The 3347-nt window shown below is 36.7% G+C and overlaps 1 protein-coding gene across 1 annotated transcript in view; it reads right to left on the reverse strand.

The window, feature by feature from the left end:
* Positions 1 to 534: 534 nt before the first annotated feature.
* LOC126018141 (keratin, type I cytoskeletal 27) overlaps positions 535 to 3347 on the reverse strand; it is a 7368-nt gene continuing 4555 nt past the window's right edge. The window contains exons 6-8 of the mRNA XM_049780277.1: positions 1054 to 1271; positions 794 to 843; positions 535 to 677 (exon numbers count right to left, since the gene is read on the reverse strand). Of these exons, the coding sequence (XP_049636234.1) occupies positions 535 to 677; positions 794 to 843; positions 1054 to 1271 (411 nt within the window). The remainder of the gene's footprint in view (positions 678 to 793; positions 844 to 1053; positions 1272 to 3347) is intronic.

Here is a 3347-nt window from a genome sequence, read left to right on the forward strand (position 1 = left end):
TAGTTTGCCTATTAAACTCAGTCCTAACTTGTAAAGACTAAGATTAACATTGAAGACTTGAATTAACATAGAATTAAATAGAATAAATTAAAAACAGAGTTTATAAGGCCAGAGCAGAGTCGCTAAAGGTAAGGCATCTATCTGCCTTCCAAGCTCTAGCCTAGGATGGACTGAGGTTTGATCCCCCGGGGTCTCAAATGGTTCCACTAAGCCAGAAGTGATTTCTGAGTGCATAGCCAGGAGTAACCCCTGAGAGTCAACGAGTGTGGCCCCCCCCAAAAAAACAAAAACAAAACAAAACAAAACAGAATTTACCTTTCATGGGGGTGGGAGACTATAATTAAAATGCAGAGAGGTTAATTTGCAACAGGAAGAATCTTTATTGAAACACCACAACAGAGAAAACCAGAGAGATGCAGCTATTCTAAAATAGTTTCTCTTCATTTATTGAAGAAAGGCAGAAAAAAAGAAAAAAGAAAAGAAAGAGGGCCCATATTTATGAACTGAGCTTCAACTTGGTCATTCTTTTGGAACTCAGGAAGGCACTCTCTGCTCAATCTTCACATTGTTGACTTTGGTGGATTTCTCTTCCAGAGTGTGAACTCTGGCTGAGAGAACTTTGCCACGAGGATCGATTTCTTCAACAATTGTTTTAACCATGGTGGCTTTAGTTGACTCTAAACGAACACATATGCACTGTTAACATTTATCAAATTCAGAGAGGAGAAACAATTAACTGGCTATTTGAAACATAAATAATCAACAGTGACTGCGTAACACAGCTTAAATTTACCTTTTATCTGAGTTCCTGGTCCTCCATAACCTTTTGATTTGACACAAGAGCTATAAAAATAGAAAGCTGGTATTAATGATTTCAGTCTGAGTTTTAAAGCAGAAACGGAAAGACAGTGACTAAAAATCAGTGTTCAATTATTTCTACATGCACAATGGACATCACACATGATGTAGATCATAGATACTTTGAATCTAATTACAAGTAATCTTGAACAAACTTAAAACAAATAGTTTTTTTTTAATAGAAGCAGTATTTACCTATCTTCTCCATCTATCAGATGGCAATAGGTCTCAATTTCTTTCTCCAAGTGAACCTTGATATCCAGCAACTGGTCATACTCTAGCTTCTGGCCTTCCATCTCGGTTCTGACCTGCTGCAGCTGCTCCTCCAGGGCGCTGATCTGGGCCTGGATCTGGGCCAGCTGAGTGCAATAGTTGCCCTCTGTCTCGGTGAGGGAGCACTCCAGAGAGTGTTTCTGTAGGTTAGTAAGACAGAGTTCAGTTAAAAAATGTAGATATTGTTTGCAATATCTGTACTAAATGCATATTGCTTTACTTCTTTTCATCACTCAGTTCTTGTTCAGAGTGATCATTTCCAACTATCATTGCCATAGTGGTCCCTTCTCTGTCCCTCTGTACTTCCTCTTTCTTTGTGGCAAGCTTTCTATCATGGATTGGTTCTCCTGGCCCTTGTCTCTATTGTTTTTGGATATTATTACCATACTGTCTTTTTAAAAATATCTCACAAATAAGTACGACCATGATATGTCTCTCCCTCTTTCTCTGATTCATTTCACTCAGCATAATACTCTCCATATTCACCCATGTACAAGAAAATTTCATGACTTCGCTTTTTTCTAACAGCTGCATGTATTCCATTGTGGGGAGAGAGAAAGAGAGAGAGAGAGAAAGTCTACTATAGAGGCCATTTTTGGGGGGCAGAGGGAACTGGGGACATTGGTTGTGTGAAATGTGCACTGGTGAAGGGATGGGTGTGGCAATATTGTATGACGAAACTCAATCATGAACAAATTTGTAACTGTGTATCTCATGGTAATTTCATAAAAATTATTAATAAAAATAAATAAAATGTAGATATTTTAGTAAAAGGGGTTGAATATAGTTGAGTTATTCACACATCATGCAAATACCCATATCCAGCTGCAAGATTCTACTTGTTCAATATTAATTGCCTTCTTTATTATATGTCTGACTAGTTTTCTGTTTGGGAATGATATATTCCAAATTATAACATATAATATATATTTTTATGACTACTTTTTTGGAATAATATATTACCAAATTATATGATATCATGTATAAATATATCAATTATATATAATATATAACAATAGATTGTTCTCCTGGGAAGGGGGAACAGTGTTAGAAAAGATAAAATTATTCTTCGTAGGGTCTAGCCTAAAGAACTCTCCCTCACACCATCATAGCCTGTGCTTATAGAATTTGACACAATTTGTCACTTTCTCTAGGAATTCCCTACTTTCTTTTTACACTTTGCTATGCTTCAAATAAAAGGAGAACTTGTCTCATCAGGATTATCTTTCTTCTATTAAAAAATAACAATCCTGTAATCAACTGTAAGACTTCCCAGAAGTAGACTGAAGCAAAGAAAAGATTGAGCCCTTTAGATTTAAGTTCAATCAATTAACTGGTTTACAACTCCAGATGAATTTAAATTTACTTATCCCACAGAAAGATGTTTGCCTGGAAGGTACATGGGAATGTCTTTCCCTTTTATCTGCAAGGCATTTTATTGAAAATTCGAACTTCAGGGGATAAACTGAGGAGGTTACTGCCCTTAATGGGAGCTGAATAGACTTGGGAGTTAAAGATAATGTTTGGAGACAAGTGCTGATGCATTTGCATCCAAGTGTGGGAGCCAGGGAAACGGCTTAACATCTATGAATCTCAGACTCTTCTTTTAGAGATAACATGAGTTCTGAGGTCTGCCAGGCTCTTGCCTCAGGTGCTCAGGGCCTCATGTGGGTGAAAGAGTTGGGTGGATGAAAACCCTTAATGAAAAGGGTGTCCTTATCATCACATGTTTAGTTTCATAGGTAACCTTCATGCCTCTACTTTGCTTTCTGTTTATGCTTTCTTAAGGTAATTTTTAAAAGCCACTTACTATTAAGTAAGTGATGAAAAGAAATGCCAGATAAAGAAGCTAGGAGTTTTGCATCCTGTGGACTGTGGATTTTGAGCTATTGTCTTGGGAGAAAAGAGTGTGTGTGTGTGTGTGTGTGTGTGTGTGTGTGTGTGTTTAAAAAACAGCTTTATTTTTAGGCTGCCTAAATATAGGATTATACTTGTTATTTTCTCTTGTTTCAGAACATTAGCATCTTGGTATAATTTTCAGGCCAAGCATTTTCTACTGTGAAAATTTGAATGTCTCCTATTACCAATATCATGATTAATGGATAAAATGGAAAAGACGTGAAGAACAAAACTCTTTATCCTCTCTTTCCAGCTACTACCTGATTTGTTGTTGTTATTTTTGGATCACACTCGACAATGTCTGGATATACACTCTT

Source organism: Suncus etruscus, chromosome 1, assembly GCF_024139225.1.
Source record: "Suncus etruscus isolate mSunEtr1 chromosome 1, mSunEtr1.pri.cur, whole genome shotgun sequence".
Taxonomy (NCBI): Eukaryota; Metazoa; Chordata; class Mammalia; order Eulipotyphla; family Soricidae; genus Suncus; species Suncus etruscus.